This window comes from Bos indicus, chromosome 11 (assembly GCF_029378745.1).
Source record: "Bos indicus isolate NIAB-ARS_2022 breed Sahiwal x Tharparkar chromosome 11, NIAB-ARS_B.indTharparkar_mat_pri_1.0, whole genome shotgun sequence".
Taxonomy (NCBI): Eukaryota; Metazoa; Chordata; class Mammalia; order Artiodactyla; family Bovidae; genus Bos; species Bos indicus.
Window position 1 is genome coordinate 44,565,580 of NC_091770.1, and position 14,062 is coordinate 44,579,641.

The 14,062-nt window shown below is 46.4% G+C and overlaps 1 protein-coding gene across 3 annotated transcripts; it reads right to left on the reverse strand.

Moving 5' to 3' along the window:
- Positions 1-2,307: 2,307 nt before the first annotated feature.
- On the reverse strand, positions 2,308-13,980 carry LOC109566116 (sulfotransferase 1C4-like). Of its 3 annotated transcripts, XM_070798761.1 has the most exons (8): positions 13,672-13,975; positions 10,596-11,407; positions 8,023-8,148; positions 6,972-7,069; positions 6,555-6,681; positions 5,927-6,021; positions 4,464-4,644; positions 2,308-3,565 (listed from the first exon to the last, which is right to left on the reverse strand). In XM_070798761.1, the coding sequence occupies exons 2-8, from the start codon at positions 10,747-10,749 to the stop codon at positions 3,450-3,452; spliced, it is 897 nt and encodes a 298-aa protein (XP_070654862.1). In that variant the 5' UTR covers positions 10,750-11,407; positions 13,672-13,975; the 3' UTR covers positions 2,308-3,449. The 3 variants fall into 3 exon arrangements, with proteins under 3 accessions (XP_070654862.1, XP_070654863.1, XP_019825790.2); XM_070798762.1 differs by lacking the exon at positions 8,023-8,148 and having other exon boundaries at positions 13,672-13,980; XM_019970231.2 differs by lacking the exon at positions 13,672-13,975 and having other exon boundaries at positions 10,596-12,345.
- Positions 13,981-14,062: the final 82 nt, after the last annotated feature.

A 14,062-nucleotide genomic window follows, 5' to 3' on the forward strand; every position in this document is an offset into this window, starting at 1 on the left:
AAACATTGTTTTGGAATTCCAAGCATCTGGGGTTGGATTGGCCCTGTCCCTCAGGAGTCGTGTGAGCTTACAATTATTTAATGTCTTCTGCTGTTGGAGAAGACTCTTGAGCCTCTTGATGAAAGTGAAAGAGGAGAGTGAAAAAGTCGGCTGAAGGCTAAGCATTCAGAAAACAAAGATCATGGCATCTGGTCCCATCACTTCATGGGAAATAGATGGGGAAGCAGTGGAAACAGTGTCAGACTCTATTTTTGGGGGCTCCAAAATCACTGCAGATGGTGACTGCAGCCATGAAATTAAAAGACGCTTACTCCTTGGAAGGAAAGTTATGGCCAACCTAGATGGCATATTCAAAAGCAGAGACATTACTTTGCAAACAAAGGTCCGTCTAGTCAAGGCTATGGTTTTTCCTGTGGTCATGTATGGATGTGAGAGTTGGACTGTGAAGAAGGCTGAGCGCCGAAGAATTGATGCTTTTGAACTGTGGTGTTGGAGAAGACTCTTGAGAGTCCCTTGGACTGCAAGGAGATCCAACCAGTGCATTCTGAAGGAGATCAGCCCTGGGATTTCTTTCGAAGGAATGATGCTAAAGCTGAAACTCCAGTACTTTGGCCAGCTCATGCGAAGATTTGACTCATTGGAAAAGACTCTGATGCTAGGAGGGATTGGGGGCAGGAGGAGAAGGGGATGACAGAGGATGAGATGGCTGAATGGCATCACTGACTTGATGGACGTGAGTCTCAGTGAACTTCGGGAGTTGGTGATGGACAGGGAGGCCTGGCGTGCTGCGATTCATGGGGTGGCAAAGAGTCGGACACGACTGAGTGACTGGACTGACTGAATATTCCTCTGTATATTCCTTTCCACATCTTCTTTGTCTATTCCTCTGTTGATGGACATTTAGTTTCCTTCCATGTCCTGGCTATTATAAATAGTGCTGCAATGAACATAGCTTTTGAATTACGGTTTCATGCATCTTTTTGAATTAGGGTTTTCTATTTCTATTTTTAGTTTTTTTAAAGATATATCCATACTCTTCTCCATAGTGGCTGTGTCAATTTACATTCCCACGAACAGTGTAGGAAGATTCCATTTTCTCTACACCCTCTCCGTCATGTATTGTTTGTAAATTTTTTCTGATGATGGCCATTCTGACTGGTGTGAGGTGATACCTCATTATAGATTTTATTTGCATTTCTCTAATAATTAGTGATACTGAGCATCTTTTCATGCGCCTCTTGGCCATCTGTATGATTTTGTAGAAATGTCTGTTTGGGGCTTTGGACCATTTTTTGAGTTGTTTTTTTTTGATATTGAGGTGTATGAGCTGTTGGTGTATTTCGTCAGTTGCTTTGTTTGCAAATAGTTTCTCCCATTCTGAGGGCTGTCTTTTCGTTTTGTTTATGGTTGCTTTTGCTGTGCAAAAGCATTTAAGTTTAATTAGGTCCCATTTGCTTATTTTGGTTTTTAGTTTCATTATTCTAGGCAGGGTGTTGGGAAAAGATCTTGTTGTGATTTATATCAAAGTGTGTCCTGTCTATATTTTCCTCTAAGAGTTTTGCGGTATCCTTACAGATAGACTTTTAAAAATCAAGGCATAATTAACAGACAGTAAGCAGCACAGAGCTTCAGTGTACAAATTGATGGATTCTCCCTCCTGCACATGTCCTGTGACCTCCCCCAGGTCAACATGCAGAGCACCTCCACCACCTGCCCTCCTTTCTGTCCAAACCCTCACCACCTGTTCTGTATCTGTTCCCACGGGTGAGTGTCTCCCCGCGGGAACCTCCCCTTGGTTGCATCACACATTATCCTTGGTCCCTGGTTGCCCCCTGGGCTCACCTTCCCCACCGCCACCTCTTGCTCCTTCCTACAGATTCTTCCTCCTCCTTATTCCACACTGGATGCCCCTACATGGCAAAGATATGCGCTCCCCCTACCTAAGTGTTCTCCTACCTTATGGGTATGTCCTTGCATGTTTATTTTAGGTTCCAAGAAGGGTGAGCGCTACGAACAGTATAAACCACAGAGCAAATGACCCCTGCTTCTGAATTTTTGAAGTTGGAGAAAACAAAGCAGTGAAGTCCTCTCGGGGCAGGAATTTTTATAATCCAAGGAGGATAATGCAGCATAGGACTACTTAGAATATAAGAAGTTGGCTTTTTAGATTTCCTTGACTGATAGAGTATTTTAGGTACTTAGTTCCCAGTTCTTGCCGTTTGGTATGCATTGAAGTATTTAGCAACGTCCTTGTCTTGGAGAAAAAATGAGCAAATGAAAATCTAAATAAGCACAAAAGAGACAATACAGAAGTATAAGAGATTTAATGATACACTTTAATCTTAACCACATAAGAATTATGTTATGTGTGAAAGACTTTCAAAGAGTAGATGGTCCTTCAGGTTGCAGTATCAGCAGGAAGATGGAAGGCCCGTGCTGGTTAGTGAACTTGGTATTTATGTTTTAAACTGGTGGGGAGAAAGGAAAGGAAACGTCTGGAGAAGGTGGGATGACAGTAAACCAGTTGGGGTGGGGAGGAGCCTGCAAGACGCGCTTGGACCCAGCGAGGTGGCTCTCTGCTGGAGTTAGGAGGGGGGTTGGCAGCATGAAATCCACCTGGCAGGCGGTTTGGAAGGTAAGTCACCCATGTCATAAGGTAAGTCACCCATGTAGCTGCCTTTGCATCGATGGCTAAAAATGCTTGGGATGTACCTTGTAGGCAGCAAACATTCAGAATCATCGAAAGATTCTGAGCTAAAGAGAAATGTAATGAGTCTTGTTGTGGGAAAAGAAGGTTAGCAGATGTATGATGAACAGAGAAACAAGATATGTAGCTTATAGGCAAGGGAGAGGCTTCTGAACCAGAAGGGTGTCTGCAGAGGTAAGGCATCCTGGAAACACACACTGACAGGTGTTGCTGATGGATTAGAACACAGTTGAGGAGGGGCTAGAGGGAGGTGGGTCAAGGTGCAAGTCTGGGAGGGGTTGGCAGGGAGTGGGAGGGGAGTCCAGGGAAATGCAGAGGCAGAGGTGAGGGATGGGGGTGGAGGCACTGAAGGAAGAAGCCTGGAGTGAATGAGAACGTTTCAGGGGAAAACAGTCACCTGCAAGAAATAGTAACTACTGACACATTTTAGTGCTGTTTTTATAAATTTGCTTAAACCAACACTGAATCTGAAAACTTGAGTATATTCTTATGTGATGACCAGAGCATATTTAATGTGTTCACACGCATATGGTCTGTAGAAAACTGATGCATCATGATCATTAGCAAGGATGCCAGGGTTGTAGGTCTCCGCCTTCCACCTGGCCCCAGCCTCTGTTAGCTCCATCTTTTTTTAGGGTGAACAAAAGCAGACACAAGAAGCACTGGTCCCTCCACCTGAATTCAATATCATGGGGTCAGGGTAATCAACTTTATACCAATTAAATCTGGTGCTTTTTCTTCCTTACGAGAATCGAAAGTGGAGAGTTAGAGTGGTGTCAGCCATGTTCTTCCTGTAATCATCATCAAATCTCTCGTTCTGGGCCACGGTGAAGTGATTCTTCCAATCCCCGATGACCCCTGGAACAGTCGTGGTAGGGAGTCAGTACTGTGGTGGGAGTGGGGTCGGGGGGGTGTAGGGGAGGGGGACCTGGGAGGGGTGGTTCTCTGTTCTCCTGCTCTTGTATGAGGAGTTCTACCCCCTGCCCCGGAGACATTCCTCTGGCTGGCCCAGCAGGGCCTCCTCCAGGAGGGAGGAAGCATCACTTGTCTGGTTTGTGGGTCGGGATATGGCAAGGTTGTGTGAGCAGCAGGACTGAGGGCCACTCCTGTGTGCCCTTCCTGCGCATCGAAGCAAGGTCTGTGCCAACATAATGTTGCCCGCAGAGCAAGCAGGGCCTGCTAGTGGAGGGACTGCACTGCCGTTTTGAGAAAAGAAGATTCCCCCCAATTCTCCAGTTGCAATCCCTGTTACCTTTCCCAGGCTGGTTTTTCTCCATACGGTCATCTATTATCCTGCATGTTTTTTCATTTGCTTTCTTGTGTACGGCTAGAATATAGTTTCCACGAGGGCTAAGCTTTCCTGTGTTTTGTTCACTGCTCTGAACATTACCCAGAACAGAGCCCGGCACATAGTAGCCACTTGAAAAGTAGTTTTGAATGAATGGACCTTTCTGACAGCCTGGAACTCTCTATAAAGTGGATCCTTTGCTCCATCTGACTCGATTCTGTATCTTTTCACCTTATCAGCCAGAACTCCAGAGGGAACAGGGGGATAGGCGGTTAGACCTAGACACCAAACCTCACTTTCCACTTGGGGCTGAATGTTAATTTCATCTGTGGTTTCTTAAATTGTTCTTTTCCCAGAATCCTTCATTATCAATTTTATTTTTCTTTTCTATAGAAAAGAAATTCCCCAGAGACTATGAAATATTGGACAGTTCCTTTAGGATGATGGCCAAAAGGAAACATTGAAAACCTTTTCTCATGAATGGAGAAATCAACTGGTTCATGTATTCATTCGGAATCGACGTGTAGTTTGCCATCGGGTTCTGCTTCATGACGCTAAATGAAGTGTGGTCAACAATTTTATCCAGAACTTTATCATCTAAGCTCTTTCCAATAAATTCTGCCAGCTTCTGAATTTCATGCTTTGGGTTCTACAAGCAGAGTCAAAAGAAAAGACTTGGTATAAGATAATGTATATCAATGAATAATAGTCTTAAAAGAATATTGAAATGAGTTAATAATAGTAATCAGTAACATGCCACGAGTTAAAATTTTTAAAAATCGTATCTCACAAATGTTCAGCTTTTCAGAAATGACTCATTTAGGGGTGGTGACTCACACTGTTCTCTGTATTGCTGCTGCTGCTGCTGCTGCAGCTAAGTTGCTTCCGTGTCCGACTCTTCGCGACCCCATGGACTGCAGCCCACCAGGCACTCCCATTCCTGGGATTCTTCAGGCCAGAACACTGGAGTGGGTTGCCATTTCCTTCTCCGGTTCTCTGTATTAACTAGAGTCTTTACACTGTTCTTGCTCTAACATGTCAACTGGGTCATGTTGGTAAGATGCTCGAAACACAGTGACCTGGAGTGCGTGGGACAGACTCCATGGAGCAGTATGTCCAAGGTCAGGTCCAAATGTCCTGCTCCAGCCCATCTGATAAATGCCCCCAGGGGAGGCACTGAACTGACGCTGAAAGCAGACGTCACAGTGGCTTCGGGGACCTGGCAACAGTGTCCGGTTGCCTGCTTCTGTCTCTGATGTACCTTTCAAAAATCAGGCTCTCAGTTACAAATCCAAGGACAGAGATTGTCATTCTGTACAGACCCAGTGGAGTCACAAAAGTGCTGGGTAGATGACCATTTACCATCAGCTCTCATGACACCACCTCCTTCAGTCCTGATAGCATCTCTTGGGGTGTATATTACTATCTCCTCTCTAGTGACTTCTAACATCAAAATTCCTAGATGTCATACATCTTCACAAAGAAGAATTGCCAGCAAGCAGTAAGCCAGAACTTGGGTTCGAGAATCCATAGTGTTTCCCACTGCACCAAATTTCTTAAACTGTTTCTTGAAACTCTCTCATTCCTCTAGCACTAAGGAAAGAAACCAAAATGTACTAGAGACTTTTTTCCTTCTAATGGGAATTTTAAAATACACACCGCAAGGGGGGAGAATAGCATCGCTCATGTTTGCCATCCTCTGCCTGTAAGGGAAAGGTATCCCACAGCCCAGAGTTCTAGGAAGCTCGGGTGAGACTGTGATATGGAAATTCATGATGTGCCAGGTGCGCTGTGATGGGTGGACGGGGCAGCCAGCGAAACACAGCATCTCCTGTGCCCGACTGCAATCTGAGGGTCCCCGATGGGGTGCACACATTGCAACTGAAGCATTTATGGTCAAATGGGGACTTGTTAGGTGGCCTGGTCCTCACCTCCTTCATGTCCTCGTAGAAGAGATAGAGGATGCGGTGCTGGTCCTTGGCCTGCCACCAGCCCTTCACGTGGTCGTACCAGGAGCCCCAGCATACTGCAGGATGAGATCAGAACAGGGCCGTGAGTCACAGAAACCCAGTGACAAGTACACCCCCTATCCCCACCGCCGCCCCAGGAGGAGGATCCTGAAGGGAGGGAGGAGGTACCCCTTGTGATTCCTTCATGGTAAAGCCAGCTAAAGGAAATCAGTCCTGAATATTCATTGGAAGGATGGATGTTGAAGCTGAAACTCCAATACTTTGGCCAATACTGATGCGAAGAGCTGACTCATTGGAAAAGACCCTGATGCTGGGAAAGACTGAAGGCAGGAGGAGAAGGGGATGACAGAGGATGAGATGGTTGGATGGCATCACTGACTCAATGGGCATGAGTCTGAGTAAACTCTGGGAGTAGGTGAAGGACAGGGAGGCCTGGCATGCTGCGGTCCATGGGGTTGCAAAGAGTCGGATACAAGTGAACAACCGAACTGAACTGAAAGCCAGCAGAGCCCCTGCTGTTCTCAGAAACTGACACCTTTTTTGTAGAATGCTTGAGGATTTTGAGACAGGATGGAAACCAAGGGCTCACCTTTCCCAGCCAGAAAACTCTCAAAGTATTCTTCCCAGGTGCCTGGAGCAGGAAGGTTTCTATTCATCCTGTGGAAGTGGTAATAAGACACCATGTTGTCCTTGGGATTCCTGGCTACGTAGATCATCTAGAAGTGGAGAGAGGAAGGGGAGAAGCAAAACCAGGGTTAGAACAGCAGACAATGATGTGAGGGTGGGCGTATTCCACACAGGTGGGTATTCCTGAGGCTGTGTTTCTGTGCTGTGGCTTTAGTGGGAGGTGGAAAGGATTCATGTCAATCTGCGTGTTGATGATGTGTGACCAGTGGACTTTTTGTTTTTGTTTCTGTTTTTAACAAGTGACATGTTTTAAGAGGAAATTGAAGACCAGTCTGAGAGCCTTCTAAGGGCCCAAATCTGCATTCCTTTGGCTCCCTACCTTACAGTTTTCCTCCAGGAAAGATGGTGGCAGCAAGTGGAAGGGGAGATGTGTCTTCAACATCCGGGGTGAGGCCATTGCATTCGCTTGTTCCAAGCCTGTGAAATTAGTTTTGAACAACTTTCCATTATTTTTTTCCATTTGTTTCAGAAACTTGCTGACCCATTTTTACTCTATTAGGAACACTCCAGACCACCTGTAACTCTCTCTGGCTTTCGTATGAGAGAATGGGGGTTTTAGCTAGAGCCGTTTTTGTTTTTGCCACATAGTTTGTGGCATTCTAGTTCCCCAGCCAGGATTGAAGTCATGCTTCCTGCAGTGAGAGCATCATCTTAAACACTGGCCACCAACAAAGTCTCTAGAACACCTTTTAACCATACAATGAACCAAGTAAATAAGAACCTAAAAAATTCCAACCCTTCCACCATAAAATTATCTTTCCTAGGCTCATCTTTGTGGAATGAGTTTAATTTCTAATTGGAGAATCAAAACTTACTTTTATTTTAAAACTTTTAAAATATTTATATTTATTTTAATATTTATTTATATTTATTTGGCTGCACCAGGTCTTAACTGTGGCATGTGCATTCTAGTTTCCCTGAGCACGCATTGAACCCAGGTCCCTTGCGTTGAGAGCTTGGAATCTTAGCCACTGGACCACCGGTAAGTCCTTTACCTTACTTTTGTATGAACGGAAACTCAATTAGAAAATGTCTGAAGTATAGCCATGGCCAAACAGTGAAAAAGAGTCCTGAAGCCCATTGATGGTGATTTGAACACCTGGGATTCTGAACGGGCTGCTGTGCTTAGTCACTCAGTCATGTCCACCAGGCTCTTCTGTCTATGGAGTTCTCCAGACAAGAATACTGCAATGGGTTGCCATTTCCTTCTCTAGGGGATCTTCCCAACCCAAGGATGGAATGCACGTCTCCTGCATTTGCAGGTGGATTCTTTACCACAGCACCACCTCGGAAGCCTGAGAGGGCTGCTGGCTAGTAAAAATTCTGGGTGCGTCTAGACCTGGGGTCAGGTGCAGCCGTGATGTACTCACCAGATCCTAGGGAAGGGATTATCCACTCGATGAAGGGAAATCGCTCATGCGTGGGTGCCCTCTGGCTTTGGTTGACATCACCCCCGTTTTGTATCAAGTCCACAATCTCTTGCGTCCATGTTGTTCCTTGTTCCGTGGGTAAGAACAGGAGGCACAGACATTATCTCCCACATTTGTTAGGATGTGAGCAAATACTCGTTAGAGTAGCTGTGTGAACATTGAAGCCTGCTGTATAGTGGAATTCAGAAAACATCCTCGTTTGTTTACCTCTTGTGTTATCACAATACGGATTTTTTAGGCAAACACTCCAGTTTGGAGTGGACATAAGATTCATAAATAGACAGTTCTTCTTTTCTCTGTCACAACCATTCATTAGGGTTGTCATGCTACTGAGTTGGTGGCATTGTTCCTTAGAAAGGTGGAGTGGAAGTCTTTCTCTCCCAGCTGTGATGTGGGGTCGTCCCTGTGTGATCTTCAGACTGTTTCCCAAGTGCACAGCCTGAGGTTGGTACCCAGGAGGCTTTGTTGTGTGTTGGCTAAATGAGCGAGTGATTAGGGCTTAGTCTCTGTGTTCACGCTGTCCTGTTATTCCTGAAGGCTAGAAAGTGCATTTCCTAGGCTCCTTTGCCACTGAGATTCTCAACACCCTGAGACTGATTTACCTTCTGAGAGTTAAAGGAAGGAGACAGAGGTCTGAGGGTGGCCCCACCGGGTACAAGGTGTGTGGAAGCCACTCCACACATCTGGGTCAAGCACGGAGCTCGATCCAGAAGCTGCACCCGCACTACCCCTGGAGGAGGGCTTCCGTCTGCAGTTTCAGTCACTTATATGGGCCCCATCCTGACTAGCGTGGGGGCTGCTACCTATTCTGCAGCCTCGAAGACCTATTGAACCAGAGGTCTGACCACGTCCATGTCAGGAGGAGATCGAATAGCAGTGGCGTTTTATTTCCTAGACGAGTTGGTCTCTGATATTATCTGGCACCAACTCTTCACTACGGGTTAAAGGACCAATATTTCTTTGGCTATCAACTCAGAGTCACTTGTACTAGTTTTGTGTGTTTACTGTGAATTTTGGCAGCTTCCTAGGTGGCTCAGTGACAAATAATCCGCCTGCCAAGCAGGAGATGTGGTATTCTTGCCTGGAGAATTCCATGGACAAAAGAGCCTGGTGGGCTACAGTCCATGGGTTTTCAAAGACTCAGACATGATTTAGCGACTAAACAACAACTCTGAATTTATAGCCACGGGGTAACATTGGGGCGGGTTCCAGTGCAGCTGGAGGTTCAAAGTCAGCTAGTCCTTGGGGTCAGAGGTCAGTGATTCTACAATGTGTGTATCTCTGCTCAGTCACAGAGTGTTGACTATTCTGCGAAAAACCTAGGTGAAAAGCTTTACATCATCTGAGCTTGTTTCTTATTCCCTTTTATCAATATATCCTTTATTAGCATATGCAGTTTTCATGACTGATTAAATACTGCATTAGCCGGTAGGTAAGTGCTTTTCTTTCTGTTATTAGATTGTAACCCCTAACCCATGAAAACTCTAAATGAACCAAACTTTAATGCTCACTTTTGGTAGGTGGGAAAAGATGAAAGATTAAGCACTGTACTGAAATTATGGTGATAGAGTAGAACTGTGAGTGAAATAAGGCAGTGAGATGTGATTCCCCACCAGTGGTTACTTTCAGAAACTCACATTTAGAAAATTTTAATTCTGAACAAACTCATGAGAAGTAATAGAAAGCCAGGGCTGATCTGAAACCAGTTGACACGTGAGTCTAAGGTCCCATCTGCCTGCAGAGTCTTTTATCAAATCAATACAGATGAAGTCAAAGAGTGGGTGGAGTGTGTGTGTGTGTGCCCATGAGTGAACGTAGCAGAAATTATTGACTGTTACTGATTTTGCAAAGAGCAAATGTATGTGCAGTTGGGGTATGAGCTGAGTACTCTGTTTTGGTCTAACTGTAGATTCAAACAAATAGCTGCAGAGAACTCCTCGTCCTGGCTCACCCTCAAATTTACATGACGCAGTGGCTGAGCTCGTTTGTCCTGTTTCTACAGTAACTTTGTTAAACTGATTATTGAAATAAGAAAGCAGGTTCACAACATACCACCAGGACGGTGGAGATGCAGAGAGTAGTCTGGGACCCTGAGCAGGGGGATTTATGAGTTCAGCCTTGCAGAACATAAGCCCCCTTCTCCACTCGCCTGCTGCCCCCACCAGCTGGGGGTGCCCGGTCTGGCTCTGCTGTAAGGGCCTGCCCTGGTAACAAGTAAATCAACAAGTCTGGCCCTTTGGTTTCAGACTGTTTGATTTACTCTCTTGCAGGGAGGTAAACAACATGCACTTCACAGGAAGTATTAAATCTTAAGATGTGTAGGTCATTTTAATGTTTTTTGTGTGGTTCCCCCGCCCCGCCCCCGTGATTTGTGTTGGCCGTATCCCTCTGCCCACTGAATGGTTTTCTGCTGAAACCCCAGTGGGTTTCTCAACATCCTCAGTGCTGCGTCTTGCTTGCTTCTGTCCCTGCCCCTCCTCCCACCTCCCCTGTCCCTTGTCCCTCCCGCCTACCTGCTTTCGGGTAGGTAGAGATGAGCAGGTCATCAGGCCTGGCTTGGAAGCTCCAGATCTGATCCCAGGTGTCACAGGTGGGCTTGGGCTGCAGGATGCCTTCCACGTAGTCCACAGCCACGCGACTCATGCTCTCAGATTTCAAAGCCTCCATGTTGTTCAAGGCCAATGTCAGGGGTCAGAAATTTCAGCTCCAGAAAGCGTTACCCTCAGACAGCTCAGAGCTGAGTGCTGGGCGGCTTACAGACAGGGCAGGGCTGAGACCTCAGGCCCTGCCTGGAGTTGCGCGTCGACAGGCAGCTGGCTGGCCAGGGAGTGGCAACTCTGGCTTAGGACTTTGCACACAGCACTTCTGACCAGCTATAGCCGCCTCTGGGAGGGGCAGTGACCTAGCTGCCTAGTAGTCTGCTCTCTGGGCTGCTCCGCGGCTCCCCGCCCCCGGCTGTGTCCCTTGTGCCTTCAGCCACTCTTCTGCCCTTAGCCATGGTCAGGGCCACCTCAGTTGCAGTCCTCCTCTGCATTCACAAAATAATTCACAGATCTCTTTAATTCTTTCTTCTGGGAATTTTAAGCTCATTACAAAGTTGCAGGAAATCTGCAGGTGGTCTTACAAGTTGCAGCAGAGACTCTCTTCCTTGAAAGGCTGGAGGGAAGTTTTTGCGCTGCCAACAGTGAGAGTTAGACCCAACCACCCAGCGCAGATGTGGGGGTGGGGGATCAGCAGTGTTTTTTTAAGACTGAAATAGAGGAGGCTCCAATAGGAATGATTCTCTTCCAGTTGTAGGCTGTTTAGTGTCAGTATCAGCCCTGGTCTGTTCACAGACAATAAAACATATTTGTCCCTTAGAAGCCAAGTGGATACGAAAGCCACAGAGTTACAGAACTCTTCATTACGGGTTAAAGGACCAATATTTCTTTAGCTATCAACTCAAAGGAAGTTGGAGTCATCTGTACTAGTTTTGTGTGTTTACTATGAATTTTGGCGGCTTCCTAGGTGGCTCAGTGACAAAGAATCCCCATGCCAAGCAGGAGATGTGGGTTTAATCCCTGGGTTGGGAGGATCCCCTGGAGTAGGAAATGGCACCCCATTCCAGTATTCTTGCCTGGAGAATTCCATGGACAAAGGTGGGCTACAGTCCATGGGGTTTCAGAGTCAGACATGACTTAGCGACTAAACAATAACTCTGAATTTATAGGCACAGGCTAACATTGGGGAGGTTTAAAGTCACCTGGTCCTTGGGGTCAGAGGTCAGTGATTCTACAATGTGTATATCTCTGCTCAGTCACAGAGTGTTTACTATTTTGCTAAAAATCTCAGTGAAAACCTTTACAGCAGCTGAGCTTGTTTCTTGTTCCCTTTTATCAATACAGCCTTTATTAGCATATGCAGTTTTCATGACTGATTAAATACTGCATTAGCTGGTAAGTGCTTTTCTTTCTGTTGTTATTAGATTGTAACCCCTAACTCATGAAAACTCTAAATGAATCAAACTTTAATACTCACTTTTGGTAGGTGGAAAAAGATGAAAGATTAAGCATTGTACTGAAATTATGGTGATAGAGTAGAATTGTGAGTGAAATAAGGCAGTGAGATGTGATTCCCCACCAGTGGTTACTTTCAGAAACTCACATTTAGAAAACTTTAATTCTGAACAAACTCATGAGAAGTAATATCAGAAAGTGAGGGCTGATTTGAAACCAGTTAACACATGAGTCTAAGGCCCCAACTGCCTACAGAGCCTTTTATCAAATCAATACAGATAAAGTCAAAGGGTGGGTGGAGTATATGTGTGTGCCCATGAGTGCATATAGCAGAAATTATTGACAGTTATTGATTTTGCAAAGAGCAAATGTATGTGCAGTTGGGGCATGAGCTGAGTACTGTGTTTTGGTCTAACAGTGCTGCTGCTGCTGCTGCTGAGTCGCTCAGTCGTGTCCGACTCTGTGTGACTCCAGAGACGACAGCCAACTAGGCTCCTCCGTCCATGGGATTTTACAGGCAAAAGTGCTGGAGTGGGGTGCTATTGCCTTCTCTCTTGGTCTAACTGTACATGCATACAAATAGCTGCAGAGAATTCCTCGTCCTGGCTCACCCCCAAATTTACATGACGCAGTGGCTGAGCTCAAGTTTGTCCTGTTTCTACAGTAACTTTGTTAAACTGATTATATTGAAATAAGAATGCAGGTTTACAACATACCACCGGGAGGGTGGAGATACAGAGAGTAGGTCTGGGACCCTGAGCAGGAGGACTTAGGAGTTCAGCCTTGCAGAACATAAGCCCCCTTCTCCGCTTGCATGCTCCCCCAACCAGCTGGGGGTGCCCAGTCTGGATCTGCTGTAAGGGCCTTCCCTGCTGCTAAGTTGCTCAGTTGTGTCCGACTCTGTGTGACCCCAGAGATGGCAGCCCTCTAGGCTCTGCCGTCCCTGGGATTCTCCAGGCAAGAACACTGGAGTGGGTTGCCATTTCCTTCTCCAATGCATTAAAGTGAAAACTGAAAGTGAAACTGCTCAGTCCTGTCTGACTCGCAGCGACCCCAGGGACTGCAGCCCACCAGGCTCCTCCATCCATGGGATTTTCCAGGCAAGAGTGCTGGAGTGGGGTGCTGTTGCCTTCTCTCTTGGTCTTACTGTAGATGCAGACAAATAGCTGCAGAGAACTCCTCGTCCCGGTTCACCCCCAAATTACATCACACAGTGGCTGAGCTCAAGTTTGTCCTGTTTCTACAGTAACTTTGTTAAACTGATTATATTTAAACTGCAGCCCACCTGGTAACAAGTAAATCAACAAGTCTGGGTCCTTTGTTTCAGACTGTTTGATTTACTCTCTTACAGGAAAGTAAACAACATGTACTTCACAGGAAGTATTAAATCTTAAGATGTGTAGGTCATTTTAATGTTTTTTGTGTGGTCCCCCCGCCCCGCCCCCGTGATTTGTGTTGGCCGTATCCCTCTGCCCACTGAATGGTTTTCTGCTGAAACCCCAGTGGGTTTCTCAACATCCTCGGTGCTGCGTCTTGCTTGCTTCTGTCCCTGCCCCTCCTCCCACCTCCCCTGTCCCTTGTCCCTCCCGCCTACCTGCTTTCGGGTAAGCAGAAATTAGCAGGTCATCAGGCTTGGCTTGGAAGCTCCGGATCTGATCCCAGGTGTCACAGGTGGGCTTGGGCTGCAGGATGCCTTCCACGTAGTCCATAGCCTCGCGACTCATGCCCTCAGATTTCAAAGCCTCCATGTTGTTCAAGGCCAATGGCAGGGGTCAGAAATTTCAGCTCGGGAAAATGTTACCCTGAGACAGCTCAGAGCTGTGTGCTCGGTGGCTTACAGATAGAGCAGGGCTGAGACCTCATGCCCTGCCAGGAGTTGCCCAAAGAGAGGCAGCTGGCCTGGCCAGAGAGTGGCAACTCTGGCTTAGGACTTTGCACACAGCACTTTTAACCAGCTGTAGCCGCCTCTGTGAGGGGCAGTGACG

Bases quoted from the DNA above. Each gene is read 5' to 3' on its own strand.
- LOC109566116 (XM_070798761.1), bottom strand. From the start codon at position 10,749: ATGGAGGCTTTGAAATCTGAGAGCATGAGTCGCGTGGCTGTGGACTAC. The intron at 8,149-10,595 runs GTAGGCGGGAGG...CCACGGAACAAG, and splicing joins CTCTACCTACCCGAAAGCAG to GAACAACATGGACGCAAGAG. The intron at 7,070-8,022 runs GTGAGTACATCA...CTAATTTCACAG, and splicing joins AATCCCTTCCCTAGGATCTG to GCTTGGAACAAGCGAATGCA.